General features: G+C 63.1%; 1 protein-coding gene across 2 annotated transcripts in view; it reads right to left on the bottom strand.

The window, feature by feature from the left end:
* Window positions 1-15032, bottom strand: part of ABCC11 (ATP binding cassette subfamily C member 11) — a 42157-nt gene that overhangs the window by 7845 nt on the left and 19280 nt on the right. The window contains exons 11-22 of one of the 2 annotated variants that reach the window (XM_036346425.1): window positions 13969-14229; window positions 13222-13293; window positions 11852-12054; window positions 10063-10135; window positions 9078-9281; window positions 6850-6984; window positions 6694-6778; window positions 6155-6244; window positions 4586-4689; window positions 3251-3448; window positions 1805-2031; window positions 1543-1680 (exon numbers count right to left, since the gene is read on the bottom strand). In XM_036346425.1, the coding sequence (XP_036202318.1) occupies window positions 1543-1680; window positions 1805-2031; window positions 3251-3448; window positions 4586-4689; window positions 6155-6244; window positions 6694-6778; window positions 6850-6984; window positions 9078-9281; window positions 10063-10135; window positions 11852-12054; window positions 13222-13293; window positions 13969-14229 (1790 nt within the window). The remainder of the gene's footprint in view (window positions 1-1542; window positions 1681-1804; window positions 2032-3250; window positions 3449-4585; window positions 4690-6154; window positions 6245-6693; window positions 6779-6849; window positions 6985-9077; window positions 9282-10062; window positions 10136-11851; window positions 12055-13221; window positions 13294-13968; window positions 14230-15032) is intronic. The other variant, XM_036346427.1, reaches the window with a different exon arrangement.

The raw sequence follows: 15032 nt of genomic DNA, 5'->3' as shown, positions 1-15032 counted from the left end.
AGGCGCGTGCTCCTGATGGGGAACTGAACTGGCCACCCTTGGGCGCACGGGCCAACACTCGAAGCTCCAAGCACGCCAGCCAGGGCACAGCCTGACTTCTCTCTGGGGGATTCCCCCCTCTCCCCTTTCTCAGCCATGGAGCTGACCAGACCCCTACTCTAGGCCCTGAGCCCCTCAGGCCCACCATCTACCCCTGCTCGCGCCTTCACTGGGCCAAGGAGAGTGAATGAATAAATGTGTGAGCGGGTGGAGGCGGTGATGCCTCCCTCTGCACCTCCGCCCGGGGGCTGTGTCCCCCGTGGGTGCTGAGCATCGACGGCTCTCAGTGCTGACTACGTGCCAGCATCGCTCCCGGACCCCGCGGCCCTACCGTCCTCACTGTCCTGGGGGGCTCTCCAGGGCCACTGGAGAGCTGGTGCCGGGCTCATCCACATTCCAGCTAATGAACACACACCATCTCCCACGCCCCGTCTTACCAGGCTCCGAGGCCAGCTCAGACGCCACCTCCGCCCGAGAGCCTTCCGGGATCCCTCCCTGAACTCTGCTGGCGTTTTACCGGCTCCTCTCCCATGCCGCTTGTCACACCCCACCCCGGACTATTACACAAACATGTCATATTTCTGTGTCTCCGTCTTCCACCCGCCTACGAGCTTCTTGTCAGTCCCTGTTTGGCCCTGACAAGTCGCTAAGGTCCTCGGACACAGTTAAGTTTTGCTTGTTTTAACAAACATACAGAAGGTACACCTATGGGTGTGAATGTAATAAAAGAAAACCTGTTACTTAGAAAGTTCCTGGTCCTCATTTTATGAAAATTCGATGCCTGTTTGGAAGGGAAAGAAAAAGCAACTGCCCGGCCGGCTGGTGTGGCTCAGAGGCTGAGCGTCCACCTAGGACCCAGGAGGTCGGGGTTCGATCCCCGGTCAGGGCACAGGCCCGGGTTGTGGGCTCCATCCCCAGTGGGGGGCCTGCAGGAGGCAGCCGGTCCACAGTTCTCTGTCATCACTCATGTTTCTCTCTCTCTCCCTCTCCCTTCCTCTCTGACATCAATAAAAATATATTTTAAAAAATAAATAACGTAAAAAAAACTAATGAAAAAGTGCTGGCCCGGACGCTTCTTGCTGTGAGCTGCAGTAGCAGGTGGGTGCCCTGCCCAGGGCCCCAGCTCTGCATTTCCTGTGTCGCCTCCACTCTGTCCCCAGGGGATCGCCTTACAGAGGAGGCTCTGGGCTCCCCAGTGAGCGGAGTGAGGCCGTGTTCCCCTGGTTCCCAGCACCCTGCTCCCGCTGCCCCACGGCTCCGCCGCCCCCAGCCCCCCCCTCCTGCTCCACGGCCCCGCCGCCCCCAGTCCCCCCCCTCCTGCTCCACGGCCCCGCCACCCCCCAGCCCCCCTTCCTGCCCCAGGGCCCCGCCGCCCCCCAGTCCCCCCCCTCCTGCTCCACGGCCCCGCCGCCCCCCCCAGTCCCCCACCCCGCCCCACAACCCCGCCGCCCCCCAGTCGTCCCCCCCCCCCCATCCCGCCGCCGCCGGGCTCAGGGGACTCACTGGCGGACGAAGTCCTCGGTTTTCCCGTAGACGTGGATGGAGCTGAGCCCGCGCAGGGCGGTGAGGATGTGGGAGAAGAGCGGGGAGCGGCTGTAGTTCTCCAGCCTCTTGAACACGTTCAAGGCCCGCTTGAACTTCCTGCGCCGCCGCCGCGGAGGAGGAGAGGGTGACCGGCCGCCCCCGTCCAGGCGGGTCCCAGCCCCGCGGAGGCCGCCCTCCCGCCCGCCCGCCCGCCCGCCCGCGGGCAGAGAGACCCGCTCACACGAAGTAGAGGAGGCAGGTGGCGAACAGGACGATGCCGATGAGCAGCACGTAGGGGGACAGCACGCTGACAATGACCATGTTGATCAGCACCACCAGGACCAGCAGCAGGAACTGCTCGGCCACGATGGGCAGCAGCTGGTCCAGCTGGTCCAGGTCCCCCGTGAAGCAGTTGAGCAGCCGGCCCGTGGGCGTCGTGTCGAAGAAGCTCATGGGGCAGAGGGAGACCTGCAGGGAGCAGGCGCGGGCCTGAGGGGGCGGCGGGCCGGGCGGGGACCCTGCTCACCCCAGGCCGGGAGGGCGGGGCGCTGCGGGGGGCGGGGGGGCGTCGGGGAGGCAGCGGGCCAATGCTGGGCTCCCCAGGCTCCAGCGTGAGGACTCCTCCGCCTACTGCTGTGTGGCCCTGGGCAAGTGGCCTCCCCCCTCGGAGCCTGTCTTCTTGTCCGTCGCCCTCAGCAGATCCTGAGGCCCAGGAGACCCAGACCACACCTGCGTTGTGTGCGCGCACCATCACAAGCCCGACGCCTACCACGTGGCGCACGGGAACATGCGAGAGAGAGCCGTGACATCTCTACAACGTCATCGGCTGCCACCCCAGGGGATGGACAGCCCAGACCACTGGGTATTCTCACCGTGACACCTCGTGTCCCACGGCCACGTGAGGGAGAGACCAGGGCGCTGCCTGTGACAGGGCTTAGCCCACCGAAGCCAGCACCGATGTGACCACTGACCCTCCAGCAAGGGACAGTGAACGGCTAGGACCCCGCCTCCAGCAGCAGGTGTGACCAGCCCCCGTCCACCTGGGGGCCTGGTGACCACTTACAGCCTTGGGACACTCGGACAGGCAAAACCACGGAGACAGGAAACAGATCCGTGGTTGTGGGGTTGGGGGGAGGGAGGGGTGAACAGGGACCCCGGGGGCGGTCAAGGGCTGTGAAGATAGTCTGGTGCTAAATGGTGGGTACATGTCAGCATACATTTGTCAAAAAAATAAAAATAAACGAAGAACGCCCCAAGACGTAGCGCCCGTCCCAGCCTGCCTTGCTTCCCAGCTGGGCCTCGCCTGGGCACTTCCTGGCCCGATACCAGTAGCAGCGATCTGCAGATCTCTCCGTAGCTCCTGCCTGGTGGCCTCAGAGCCAGTGACCCCGGGGAGAGGGGGGCAAGGGGAGGGGGGAGGGCCATAGAATGTACACCACCCAGAGGGAACCTTCGTGTAACTGTGGGCGTTAGGTAACGATGATGATAAGAGACCCGTACGGGCGTCGGCTGGGACACACGCCCACACGCAGGCAGGGTGCTCACGTGGGGGCTGGTGAGGGCCGGCGAGGACGCTGTGCTCTCCACCCACTGTTCTTGACCCAAACAGCCCACAGCGCCTAGCTGTTTTCTAAAGGGGGCGCCGTCCGGCCTGGCCCGGCCCGGCCTGCGCAGGCCCCGCACCCACCTTGCTGAAGAGGTCGTTGTGCAGCGCGGTGGATGCCGTCCTGGTGACCCGGGTGAAGGCCGCCGCGGAGCAGACCCCCACGCAGGCCAGGCCCAGGGCGCTGAGGCCCAGCACCGCCTCGTAGAAGGGCAGGGCGGGGTTGTCCAGGATGTCGCCCGGGTCCGAGGCGGTTCCGTTGCTCTCGCAGCTGCTGTTGGTCTGTGAGAAAGAAGGAGGACGTGGTGTGATGATGAGGACCTCCGGCCCCTGGCCCCGGCTCCTGGCCCCGAGCCCCAGGGGTGCCCTGAGCAACGGGACTGGGAGCGTCCTCCGCTCGCACCCGTGGCCTCCGGCGCTGCTTCCAGACACTCGGGCCTCCGAGACCTGGGAGTCCCCTTGCAGCTCGTGCGGGGCAGGTGGCTGGGCCGCGAGTGACGGCTTGGAACCTCCCGCCCACCCCCATCCTGCAGGGAGAGGGCGGGGGTGACATCAGGCATTGCATGCGCCTCCGTGAGGAAGCCAGGCGCTGGCGGATTCGAGCGCTTAAGGCGTGTGCCGAGGTGGCCCCGGCCCAGGTCCACCGCCTGCCTGCAAAGCTCAGGGCTGTGCGGAGCATGTCCTGAGGGCTCAGCCCGCACCCGCTCCCTTTCTCGCTGCTCCCTAAGCGGGGCTCAGGGTGAACCCGGGCATCTCGCATGGACCTGAGAGCCCTCCCTCTGAACTGTCCTCATCACAGGACGAGTCCCTAGAGCAGCCGTGGGCAAACTACGGCCCGCGGGCCGGATCCGGCCCGTTTGAAATGAATAAAAATAAAAAAAAAAAAAAAGACCGTACCCTTTTATGTCCTTTTATGTAATGATGTTTACTTTGAATTTATATTAGTTCACACAAACACTCCATCCATGCTTTTGTTCCGGCCCTCCGGTCCAGTTTAAGAACCCATTGTGGCCCTCGAGTCAAAAAGTTTGCCCACCCCTGGACTAGAACCTGCTTCCCGCCCCCCAAGTCCAGCAGGTCTACCTTCCTGTGGCCGCCCAGCCCGGCTCCCGCCCAGCCAGGGGCATGGAAGCCTCGCGGATGTGCGGAACCCGGCATGCCTGGGCCAGAAAGAAATCTCTTGGTTTTGTCCCCAAAAGACCACAGGGTGACGGTTCAGTCTGTGAGCACCAGGTCGCGCCAGGCGGAGGCTCCCAAAGTCTGGCTCCCAGAGGGCCTCCCTGGGCTCCGTCTGTCACCAGGGCAGTGGCAGGCGCTGGGCTGGTCCCGGGGTCCCCAGCCTGGGCTCAGCCCCCAGAGAAGCCACTCCCTCCGCAGGGGCCATGGGCACGCCCCCCCCCCCATGCCTAGGGCACTCACCCCTGAGCCCTGCCCCAGCCAGTAGCTCAGCCACCAGAAGTAGAAGGCAGAGAAGGCGTTGAACAGCAACATGAGCAGGAAAACCGTGATGGCGACCGCGTACCCTGGGGAGGGAGGGGGCGTGACCGGCGCCCAGGGAGGCGCACAGCCCCTGACCACGCTGCTCGCTCCCAGGCCCTCGGGTCCCCTGCCCCCTGAGAGGACCAGGAGGAGCTGGGTTCAAACCCTGGCTCTGCTGCTGACAAACAGCGTGGCCCTGGCAGGGACCGCATTCTACTGCCTCTGCTCTGAGGTGCCCCGAGATGGCATGTGCCCAGCACCCAGCCCGGTGTCCGGCCCACGAGCAGTGGGATCTAGAGAAGTCATTCCCCTAAGCAGGGCCGGGGCCGCCGCCTGTGCTAGGGGGGCACCTGGGCGGGGGTGCCGAGCCTGGTGCTGGGGACGCGCCTTCTCGCTGAGTCAAGGACGCCTGCCCCTCGCGCTGAGTCTCCACGGGGGCCCGCCTCACCCAGGGCTAGTCCCAGCGCCAAGTAAAGGGTGGTCAGGGGTCACAGTGACTCAGACACCTCTGCAGTCACCCCCAAAGTGCAGAGATGACGTGGCGTGGGGGTTCTGCCACCGTGCAGTGATGTGCGGAGGCCACGAGGCCGAGCTGGGGAAGCTGCTACCTGCCGCCGCCCTCAGAAAGACACGCCAGCGCCGCCGCCACGACCGCTGCGCCCGAGTTCCCACGCACGGCGCTGAGTGTGCGCCCTAAGCCGCTCCTCTCGGCGCTGAGCACACGGCTCACCGAGGCCACAGCTGGGCCGTCTGGGAGCCACTCGGCTACGGCCCCGTGTGAACCGCACTTCCTGCGTCCTTTGCCCTGATGCTTGGCGTGGGGACCCTGGTCCCGCGAGACCCTCTCCCGGGGTCAGCTCATTCCCAGGGTCAGCTCATTCCCAGGGGCAGCTCATTCCCAGGGTCAGCTCATTCCAGGGCTGGCCAGTGACTGCCGTGAGCTGACACCCACCGCCGCCCGCCACCCACAGCCTGGCGGCCTCAGCAACCACACGCCCACACAAGCCCGTACTCCCTGCCCCAGTCACCCCGGGCCAGGTTCTGGGCAACTAGGAACCCCCATAGCCAGGGCCCCCGGAATCACTCCACCCACCCACCCTGAGCTTGCTCAGGGCACCCCTGCTTGCCCACTCTCTCCCAGGAAAACCCAGGAAGGGCACGCTCTCCCCTCACCGCCATCTGACCCCCCTGGCGCCTCCCCGTGGCCCTGGGGGCATGGCCTGCCCGCAGCTGGCAGGGTCTCCCTCATGGCTGTAGCGCCCGTCTGCTAGTCTGATAAGACGCATCTCGGGGGCATGGTACCGCCAGCGCCCCTGGGGACGTGGTCCCAGCACTGGCTGTGGCGGGGGAGCTGCCGTCACCGAGTGGCGGGGACAGTGCAGGGTGAGCCTCCTGTGGGGCGACCCGGGGTGCCCTGGGCCTCCCATGACCTCACACCTCCCTGGTGACCCGGGCTCGGGGCGGGGCGGGTCCTGGGGGCTCCCGGCAGGCGTGGGGCGCAGCCCGCACCTCCGGTCGCCCGGATGTACTGGTGGTAGACACGCCACATCAGGGACCCTTCTTCCATCTTCTCCTTCTGTGTGAGCTGGTTCTGCAGCCCTGGATGGGGAGGAGGAGAAGAAGGCGTTCTCCCGGCTCTTCCCGGCGCCCAGCGGCTCACGGCGAAGCTTCTGCGCCTGCCCCCCTCCCGCTCCCTCGCCTCCCAGCGGCAGCGCCCGCCCAGCCTGCCCCTAATCCACGGAAGACCCTGGGCCCCAGAGCCTGGAAAGGGGGTCCACCCCCAACTATTCAACAAGCCCCGAGGGCCTGACGTCCCACACGCTGGACGGGTCAGAGGGGCGGCTGGAGAGAAGGGGACAGAGGTGACCTAGGGCCAGGATCCTGGTTCCTAATTGTCATCACGATACTGTGCAACCTGGGGAAGTCACGCAACCTCTCTGTGTCCTCGTCGATGGACAGTGAGGTGCTCTGCAGCAACACGCTTCTGCGGCAGCTGCCCCAAAGCCGCTGGGACCCCAGCCAGGCAGGGCCGGGCCCAGCGTCCTCACCTTCACTGTCCCCAAGAGGCTCCTCCTGGAGGGGGCGCTGGGCCGGGCCGCCCACCTGCGGCTCTCTGGCCACCTGGAGTGTGTTCTGGGGGAAGCAGGGCTGTGAGCGAGGGGGTTCCTCCCCGAGGGGGAGGGGCGGGGGCGGGGGCGGATCACCTGTGTGGCCTCCCCATGCATCATCTGGATGAGGTGGGCGTATCGCCCCTTCTTCTGCATCAGCTCACTGTGAACCCCCTGCTCACAGATTTTCCCGTCTTCCAGCAAAATGACCTGGTCGCAAAACTGCAGATACTGAGGAGCCAGAAGAAATAAGATCTTCAGTGAGCACACAAAGAGCTGTTCAGCCTCACTATTCCACAGGAAACCTGAGTTCAAGTCGAGATACAATGTTATTTTATACTAGAGGCCCAGTGCTGGGCGGGGGGCGGGGGGGGGACGGGGCCCTCAGTCCAGCTTGCGCCAGGAACAGGCCTAAGCAGGCAGGCGGACATCCCCCAAGGGGTCCTTAGTGCTGCTGCGGAGGCGGGAAAGGCTCCCGTCACCACCGCAGCGCTCCCAGCCGTGAGCCCAGCTTCTGGCTGAGTGGAGCTCCCCCTGTGGGAGCGCACTGACCCCCAGGGGCCAGCTCCAGCGTTGAGCATCTGCCTCCTGGTGGTCAGTACGTGTCATAGCGACCGGTGGTTCCGCCTTCCTGTTGATTTGCATATTTAGGGTTTTATTATACAGGATTACCAGGTTGGCATAAATTAAACGATGGACAACCCCAGGTGCTGGCCGTGACTGGGAGGAAAGGGAACACTCGTAAAATGTCTGGGCGGGCGGTAGATCGGCACAACTCCTTTGGAAGGCAATTTGACAATGTCACGTAACACTAAAGGTTTCTGAAGAATTATGAACCAACAATTCAACCCCTTAAAACTCTATCCTAAAAAAAAATCTCAAACGACCATAGACGCACGCAGACTGATGTACATTGAGGCGTTTTTTGTAAAAGTGAAAAGTGAGGGGGAAGGCCCTACGTGCCCACCCTCGGGAATAAATCCTGGGGCATCGGCGATCGGAGCCCTGTGACGTGGCGGGAAAAGGCAGGTTAGCACCGGTCACGGGAAGTAAAGCAGCAGCGATGTACAGGTTAGGACATGGGGAAGGAGACTTCACTGTGTCTAAGGCAGCCGTGGGCAAACTACGGCCCGCAGGCCGGATCCGGCCCGTTTGAAATGAATAAAACTAAAAAAAAAAAGACCGTACCCTTTTATGTAATGATGTTTACTTTGAATTTATATTAGTTCACACAAACACCCCATCCATGCTTTTGTTCTGGCCCTCCGGTCCAGTTTAAGAACCCATTGTGGCCCTCGAGTCAAAAAGTTTGCCCACCCCTGGTCTAAGGAGTCACCCGGATGTGGAAGGGGAGGAAGGCGTGGGCGGGCCCCGTGCACAGCAGGGCAGGAGGGGACGGAGGGTCCACGTGTGATTGGGTCGTCGGGGTGCTGGACACTGGGTTTTCACTAGATCGCCCCCGAAACCTTGTTGTGGCTGTTAATCCTCAGCCGAGGATATTTTTCCCATTGATTTTTAGAGAGAGTGGAAGGGAGCGGGGGAGACAGAGAGAAACATCGATGTGAAAGAGACGCATCGATGGGCTGCCTCCTGCACGCACCCTGACCAGGGCCAGGGAACCTGCAACCACGGTACATGTCCTTGCCCAGAATGGAACCTGGGGCCCTGCAGTCCGTGGGCTGAATGCTCTATCCACTGAGCCACACTGGCCAGGGCCCTTCCTAAAGCTTCTTAAGCCTTTTTTAAAAATATATATTTTATTGATTTTTTACAGAGAGGAAGGGAGAGAGATAGAGAGTTAGAAACATCGATGAGAGAGAAACATCGATCAGCTGCCTCCTGCACACCTCCCACTGGGGATGTGCCCGCAACCAAGGTACATGCCCTTGACCGGAATCAAACCCGGGACCCTTCAGTCCGCAGGCTGACGTTCTAGCCACTGAGCCGCACCGGCCAGGACCCTTCCTAAAGCTTCTTATGCCTTTTCTTATACCAGAAAGATGGTGAGGCTCAGCTAGAAGAGGAGGGAGAAATAGCGACAGTGTCTGAGGCCAACGCCAAGGATGAGTGTCCAGGGGAGAGGGGAGGCCGGCAGCCCACTCCGCCCTGCTCTCAGGGGAGACTTGGGGTTTTCCTTCCAAAGCACCGGCCCCCCTGCCCTGTGGAAGGTGAAGGGGACCCTGAACTTGGGTTTGGGTGTTCGCCAGCCTGTCTCCTTCTCACAGCAAGGAGAGGAGGGCCAAGTTCTTCACCACACGCCCCGCGTGGGGGGTCTAGGCTGAAGGGAAGGGCCAGGGGAGCCCGTCTCACGGGCGTCCGGTCACCTGCAGCTGGTGCGTCACCAGAACGACCGTCTTGCCTCGGAGCGTCTTCTGGATGCACTCCTCGAAGATGTGCTGCCCCACGCGGGCGTCCACGGCCGACAGCGGGTCGTCCAGCAGGTAGACTTCGCGGTCCGAATAGACGGCGCGGGCCAGGCTGATTCTCTGCTTCTGCCCCCCCGAGAGGTTGAGGCCCCGCTCCCCGATCTGCAGGCGGACAACCAAAGGCACCGTGGCCGGAGGGTGAGCACCGCGGGAGGGCAGGGGGGGGTGGCCTGGACCCCTCAGGGCGCACCCCGAGGCACCTAAGGATGGGGCACCCCTGGCCTCAGCACTCGGTGCTCCCACGTGCGGGAGAAAGCGCCCCTCGGGGGCGGCGTGGGTAGAGCAGACGTGGCACGTGGCACCGCGAAACGCCGCTCACTGGGAAGGCTGGCCCGGGCCACCGCGGCCACGGGATCGGGCTCCAGGGCGCCGGGCTCCCGAAATAAGGGGACGGACGAGCACCGCCTGCTCCCCTCGCGCGGGTGTCAGACAGGAGCCGCGAACGAGTCAATAAAGAAGGCAGTGCGGACGCGGAGGACAGCAGGCGCCTCCCAGGAGGACGGGGCTGCCTCACCTGAAGCGAGGTGCGCGGGGCGCTAGACTGGGCTTTGCCCGTGGAACGTGGCCACGGGCTGCGCTGCGATCACAGTGAAGTGGGGACAGCACTGCCCCTTCTCTCGGGGGCCAACGACGGCGAATTATCAGAAACGCAGCCGTCAGGACGACTTCCCGTCCTGGGGCCTTGGCTATGTTCCCCCTGAAGAGGGGGTGCTGGCTAGCGAGGGACGGGAGGGGGGCGCACAGGGGCACGTGGGAGGTTCCCCCTCTCGACTTCCCTCCCTCGATGGGGGGCTGGGAGGCAGCCTCGGTGGGGGCCGCTCTGTGTGCCGGGAGGCAGCCTGGGCCCGGGGCCCACAGGGCGAGCTGCCCGCCTCCCCCTCACCTCCGTCATGTCTCCGAAGGGCAGGATCTCCAGGTCGCGGTTCAGGGAGCAGCAGTGGAGCACCTGGCGGTACCTGCAAGGTTGGGGGGCTGAGGGACACGCCGGCAGACCTGCACCCCCCAGGTGTGGAGGGGGAGCGCTCGCACTGCCGGCTAAGGAGACTGCCCGCGTCCTCCTGCCTCTTCCCTTTGGATCTCGCGCGCACGCGGTGGACATGGGAGCAGAAATGGAAGGAGACGGCGCAGCGAGAAGCGCGTCTCTGGCATCTGTGGCCCTCAGGCTTTTTGTTGTCCTTGTTCATCCTCCCCCCAAAAGGATATTTTTTCAATTGATTGTTAGAGCGAGTGGGAAAGAGGGAGAGAGAGGAGCATCAATGTGAGAGAGACGCATCGATGGGTTGCCTCTTGCAGGGTCAAACCTGCGACCCAGGTACGTGCCCTCGACCGGAAGCAAACCCTGGACTCTTCAGTCCTTGGGCCGGCGCTCTAGTCACTGAGCCACACCGGCCAGGGCCCCTCAGTGGCTTTTCTTAGGAGCAACTGCCATTACAGTTTCTTATGTATTTATTCAGGAACAACCCATTCCTGTGGGCCCGTGGGCAGCTTACATGGTTTAAGGGTCCTGAGTATCTCATCACACCCTGCCCACGGCGGCGGCGTGAGTATGTCACGTGCCCCAGGATGGACATGGGTAGTCTCTCCAGTCCGTGGCTGCTGTGACCATGTGCCGTGTGGACACTCGTGTGCACAGGTCTCCGTGTTCGGTGAGATTCTCTGTGTTGCGTGCCTAGCAGCGCCCAGCCCGTGTTTGCTTTGGACAGATATTTCGAAAGGGCCCTGAGTCCCATCGGTGTGCGGGCAGAGCGGTGGTCAGATGAGGGCTGTGTTAGGACGACGCCCCTGGGGGTGGACACGGGGAGAAGCGGGAGCCAGGGCGCCGGGGCAGGGCCAGGGAGCAGTCCCGGCCAGAGGGCGCAGCGCAGAGCTGGCCGCCAGCGGAGAAGAGAGGGGCGCAGAGATGGAAGGAGACAGCGCCGTCCAATGAGAAGGGGGCTGCGGGAGGAGGCGGCTGGCTCTGGAGAACCATCGCACCGATTGGGCAACTCGGGGACCGGCCAGCAGCTCACCAGTTGGCATTGGGCCTGGCCGGCTGGAGCTGGCCAGTGTGAACCCCTCCAGGCCTGGGCCCTCGGGGCTGTGACTCAGGGGGAGGGGCCGGTTGCAAAATCAAACAAAGTCAACAGAGGCCAAGTTCCCTGAACCGGAGCCCAGCTGTGGCCTGCGGGCACAGTTCCCCGAATCCTCTGCCCCACAGCCACTCGTGGTCACCAGGGGAATGTGTGAGCAGGTCACCCCCCCCCCCCCACGAACCCAGCTGATTCCTCCACATTGACAACCTCGTCGCCCCCTTGACCTCCCTCTGACTTTGAGGTCAGGAAGGGGTTCATACAAACACCCGTGGAGCTAACCTTTCGGAGGGGGAGGCCCATGGACCAAAGTAGTGAAACCTGGAATTGCTGACAGCCACGGGGTTCGGGCCCAGCGGCATCAATCCCACCAACTTTGGGCACGTGACTGACCCTCTTGGGGCCTCAGCCGCCTGGCCTAGAACACGGAGAGGACAGTGGCCTTCCTCTCGCAGCCAGGAGGGCGGTGCTGGTGCCTGAAGGGAGCCCGTGCGGGTGCCAGCCGCTCTCAGGTGGCCACTCGCAGCGGGGGGTGGGAGGATGGGGGAACCTTCCCCAACAACCCCCTCCCCCACGTCCTCCCTGCCCCTCCCAGAGGCTTACCGGGCCTGGTCGCATTGGCTTCCCATGAGGATGTTGTCCCTGACGCTGCCCGTGAGAAGCCAGGCCTGCTGCGGCACATAGGCCAGGCTCCCGTGCACGCCCACCGAGCCCTCCAGCAGGTGCATCTGCGGGCGTGAGTCAGCCTCAGGGCGGCGCCCAGGGGACATCCAGGGCCCCGCCGGCCTCTGGACCCCGAGGCTCGCCTATGAAATGGGTCTTAGGATGACATGCTCCTGCCCGGCCGGCGTGGCTCAGGGGTTGAGCGTCGACCTAGGAACCAGGAGGTCACAGTTCGATTCCCGGTCAGGGCACAGGCCTGGGTTGCGGTTCAGTCCCCAGTGGGGGGCGGGCAGGAGGCAGCTGATCCATGATTCTCTCTCATCATGGATGTTTCTCTCTCCTTCTCCCTTCCTCTTTCTGAAAAGCATGTTTAAAAAAAAAAAATGGAACCTCAGTTGTACAACCACAAGGACCTGAATTTAAAAAACAAAAGAACAACATGCTCCCTCCAGCCCCACCCGTGAGTCAGGGTGCGGCCCCGAGAACGCGGAGCTAAACCAGGATGTTCTCCACGGGGACGAGCAGGGCTTGCGAGGAAGACACCCATGCTTTTCCCGCTTGGTTTCCAGCCCCTTTGCGTGGATGGAATGCCCGGGCCCACCCTGACCTGCCCTGGGTATCCCAGAGCTGCTCCTAACGTGAGGACGTCGCCGTGGATGGGTGGGGCGTGGGCCTCATGTTTTGGGCGTCACTGTGGGGAGCCGCTACAGTGTTTTGGACAGATTCAAGCCTTGGACTTAGGAGAGGGCACAGTCCTCTCGTGGCCGCGTGCAAGTCCCAGCTTGGAGGGCAGAGCCCTCCCAGCACAATTAGAGCCAACAGCTGTAGTTGTGAGCTGGAACCTGTGGTCCGAACACATGGCCCCACGTGCCTGAGTGATAGAGTTCAGGTGCGTGTAATTGAGTGGGACTGAAACCCACGAGAATGTTGTAATCATCTTGGTCACGCCCTTACTTTGCCTCGTGGCATCTGCTATAAAATAAAGACACGGCTTGTGGGCGCTGGCGCTGTCTCTCAGAGAAGCAGCGTCCCACCCAGACCCGGCTTTCATTCTCTTGTCTGTCTTTTCTAAGCCTTCCAGCCGCCCCCTCTCAGGTTCACCCTTGGCCGTGCTGGCGCGGCACAGGTCACCGCCAAAGAGTTAGTGGAAAAGGGCCACCATCGCTGCCGTTTAAGGCAGCGCCACAGGAGATGGTTCTACGCAGACGCGGCCAACGGCAGCCCCTGCCGCGTCTGGTCATTGGGCCTACGGGTCCGGACCATCGATGGTTTTCTTCCTGCTTCTCAGTGAGAGAAACTTCAAAACTCACCTCCCCCAGGACGGCTGACAGCAGGCTGCTCTTGCCGCTCCCGGTGCTGCCGCAGACCCCCAGCAGGGTCCCCTGGAAAGCCCAGCACAGACAGGCGTCGGCACAGACGGCCCTCCCTCTCCCCCAGCTGTGTCCGGGGTTTGAACCCAAAATGGCCAACAGAAAACAAAACAACCACGCACACCCCACAGCCACGCGGGCAAGCGCATCTCCAGGGGAGGTCTGAGGTCGGTCTGTAGGGGGCGGCCTCCGAGGAAGGCGGGCGAGTGGCGATGGCGGAGGGGGTGTGGTGGGTGGTCCTGTTAGGAGAGAAGCCCATTCCAGACCCGCCTGTATTCCCTGCACCTGTTTCTCCATCTGTGAAATGGGCCACAGAGCAGCTTCCCAGTGTTCACGCATTCATTCGTTCGTTCGTTCGTTCGTTCGTTCGTTCATTCATTCATTCGCCCATCAGAGAGTCCTCTGAGTTTCTCCTGTGCACCAGGAATGAAGGCAAGGCCTCTCGGGCAGCTCATGCTGGTGGGGAGAGACCTTGCCATAAAGAAGCCCACACATCCTCTCAGGGTGAGGAGTCACATGCAACCAGCTACTGTATCAGAGCTGGGGGTGGACGCCGTTTTAGATGGGTTGCGTCTTAAAGGGAGGTTTGGGGAGGACAGATTTTAGCCAAGGAAACGCCAGGCCAGGCTCCCATCCTCAGGCCACACCCCCGGCCGCTGGCCCGCCCGCCTGGCAGGAGGGGGCTACCTTGGACACCGCCAGGTTGATCCTGTGCAACGCCGGGGCCAGGCCGTCCCCCGTGTCCTCGGGCCCGAGGGCGCCTGGCTGGGGCTGAGCCCCGGGCGTCCCCTCGTGAGCGTATCCGTTCCTCTCCAGCTCCAAGGCCCCGTTGACCACCCCGGGGCAGGCCCTGCGCCAGGACAAGGTGGCCTTCTCCAACACCAGCGCTCTGCTGGGGTCCGTGGCCGGCTGGACGTACAGCACGGGGCTCTCCTGCAGGAAGAACCTCTGCCCGGGCGAGAAGGGGGAGGGAGAGGCGTTCAGGCCGCCGGCCCAGGAGGAGCGTGTCCCCCTGCGGCCGGCCGGCCCCGGGTGCTGGTCTGTGAACGAATGAACAGCGAGCGTGGGAAGAGCCGCCGTCCAGCGAGGGAGGCTAGTTCTGTTGGTGGATTTCCCGAGTTCACACCCCTGGGCCCCTTTCACCTCGGACACTCCCCGTCCTATTCCTCACTCTCCAGTCTACTGTACAGTGACGACAGCCTGACCTATGCCAGCCTCATCGTCAGTGACAGCAGCTGTTGAGTCATAGTACCGACGTGTGGTTTTTCTGTTTCATTTATAACTTGTAAAGGTCAAGAGGTCTGCCCGGCCGGTGTGGCTCAGTGGTTGAACGCCGACCCATGAACCAGGAGGTCACGGTTCGGTTTGCGGTCGGGGCACCTGCCCGGGTTGCGGGCTCGATCCCCAGTGTGGGGCATGCAGGAGGCAGCCGGTTCATGATTCTCTCTCGTCATTGGTATTTTTATCTCTCTCTCTCTCTTTCTGAAATTAAGAAAAGAAATGCCTCTGACATCTATATGACTCGGCATTAAAAGAACAAAAAGAGGGTCAAAGTCTGCCCAGGTACCACCGTGTGGGAGGTGCCGTGTGGCGCCATCTACTCCTCAGTCCCTTGGCTCTGCGTCCACAGCGCCCTGTGTGTAAACTTCAGGCGTTAAACGACGTGACCTTCAGCACTAAAGGGGGGGTGGGAAGTGCATCCCTCCGCAGCGGGTCCCCGGAGACCCGCTCAGGGTGAGGGCTGGGTGGGA

This window comes from Myotis myotis, unplaced genomic scaffold (genome assembly GCF_014108235.1).
Source record: "Myotis myotis isolate mMyoMyo1 unplaced genomic scaffold, mMyoMyo1.p scaffold_m19_p_19, whole genome shotgun sequence".
In the NCBI taxonomy this organism is placed as follows: domain Eukaryota; kingdom Metazoa; phylum Chordata; class Mammalia; order Chiroptera; family Vespertilionidae; genus Myotis; species Myotis myotis.
Note: the sequence above shows the minus strand (reverse complement) of the source record. Positions and strands in the feature narration are given on the sequence as shown.